The following is a 1788-nucleotide window of genomic DNA, read 5'->3' on the forward strand; positions in this document are numbered from 1 at the left end:
CTAGCCTATATCGCACAGGGCCTGGACGGGCTGCGCTCCCTCTCCCTCTGCTCCTGCCACATTAGCGACGAGGGCATCAACCGCATGGTGCGGCAGATGCACGGGCTCCGTACCCTCAACATCGGCCAGTGCGTCCGCATCACTGACAAGGGCCTGGAGCTCATCGCCGAACACCTCAGCCAGCTCACGGGCATCGACCTCTACGGCTGCACCCGCATTACCAAGCGGGGCTTGGAGCGCATCACCCAGCTGCCCTGCCTCAAGGTGCTCAACCTGGGACTTTGGGAAATGACTGAGAGCGAGAAGGTCAGGTGAGAGGAGGGGGGCACCCCGAGACCTCCATCTCCTCTGGAGGGACTCACTGACTGACTGACTGCTGCAATGGAGGAGAGAAAGAGAGAGAGGGGCACGCACAGAGCCATGCTACCCATGCACCCTGGCACCGGAGGGAGGAATATAGAGAAAGAGAGTATATCCTCAACCCTTCTGTGCTGCCTACCTACCCTTGCTCTGGAGGAGGAGGAGGAAAGGGGGGGCAGGAGGAGAGAGAGAAAGCACCTATCCTTTTTCCAGGTCATGCCTCCAGCTCCATGCTGGGGAGACAGAGCTCCCCCTTCCCCCACAGCATCCTTCCCTGCGGAAGAGGTAGAAGCCCACACTCTTATGCACTGGGGCTAGAGACACCCCTCTTTATCCCCACTCCCTGGTTCCATCCCCTCATGCACTAAGGATGGATAAAGAAAGACCCTTGTTCTGCCATGTATTCAGAATAGATTATTTTTGGTTTATATAAAGGAGAGTGGGAATAGAGATGGGAACAAACAGTAACAACAGCAGAAAAGGCTTCCTAGCTACACTTATGTACCCGGCCACCCGGTCATCCTGCGCTGGGCACAGACACAGCTTTTGGTAAAATAACCATTCCACCTCTGCGCTTGCCCCTCCCCTGTCAACTGGGAATTGTGACAGAAATACTGCTCCCTAGGTACATTGTTTTTTTTTTTTTTTTTTTTTTTTTAAAAAAAAAATCTGTTTTCAATCTCCAGTTCCGTGTTATTCTCTGCTGTGGGTGGATACAACCTCCCACTATTCCAGTTCCCCACTGCACTGAGACTAGGGGTAGCTACAGCCTCTCCTTTTGTCAGTATGTTTCCGTGTCACCCTGCACTATGGTTAATGGAAAAACCTAGGCACTCCATTCTCTCTCCCCATCTCTCTCCTGGAGATGATGAAGATACTATTTCCTCCTTCTGTCTCTGTGGGGGCTAGACACAGACCCCAGTCTCTTAAGCCTTCCCGTGCACTGGGGGACACTGAGAGTTACTGAGGCTCACCTTCCCTTTCATCATTCTCTCTTCTTCTCCCCTCCTTCTTCTTGGCAACAGGGATAGACATATCCAGCTACATATCCATTCCTCTTCGGGTCGGGAGTGAGTGGGTAGAAGGGGTGGCTAGCTCCCCTCTACCCAGGGGACTTGAGGAAGAATCTCCAGCTTCATTTCTGCTTCATTTGAGATACTGTGACCTGTTTTTATTTTGAAATGCATAAAAAAAATTACTGCTACAAAAACAGCCTCTTACTCTCCCATCTAGCCCTTGCTTATGTTCTGTAACTGATCCCAGTTTTCCTCACTCATTCTCCTCTTTACAGTATTCATTTTCTTACATGGTTTTATTTTTAAAGACATTTGAAGTTGCTGTTCTTGTGGATTTTTAAGTACATTTTTTTTCTGCTGAATATATTCTATATATATAAATATATATATGATGTCTGGCTACCTCGTTTTA

General features: G+C 49.5%; 1 protein-coding gene across 1 annotated transcript in view; it reads left to right on the forward strand.

Annotated features, from left to right (window-relative positions):
- Nucleotides 1–911, forward strand: part of FBXL14 (F-box and leucine-rich repeat protein 14) — a gene marked incomplete at its 5' end in the record, with an annotated part of 1293 nt that extends 382 nt beyond the window's left edge. The window contains 1 exon segment of the mRNA XM_009577596.1: nucleotides 1–911. This exon segment is cut by the window's left edge and continues 30 nt beyond it. Coding sequence (XP_009575891.1) covers nucleotides 1–315 — 315 coding nt within the window.
- Between the last annotated feature and the right edge of the window lie 877 nt (nucleotides 912–1788).

This window comes from Fulmarus glacialis, unplaced genomic scaffold, assembly GCF_000690835.1.
Source record: "Fulmarus glacialis isolate BGI_N327 unplaced genomic scaffold, ASM69083v1 scaffold28065, whole genome shotgun sequence".
Lineage (NCBI taxonomy): Eukaryota > Metazoa > Chordata > Aves > Procellariiformes > Procellariidae > Fulmarus > Fulmarus glacialis.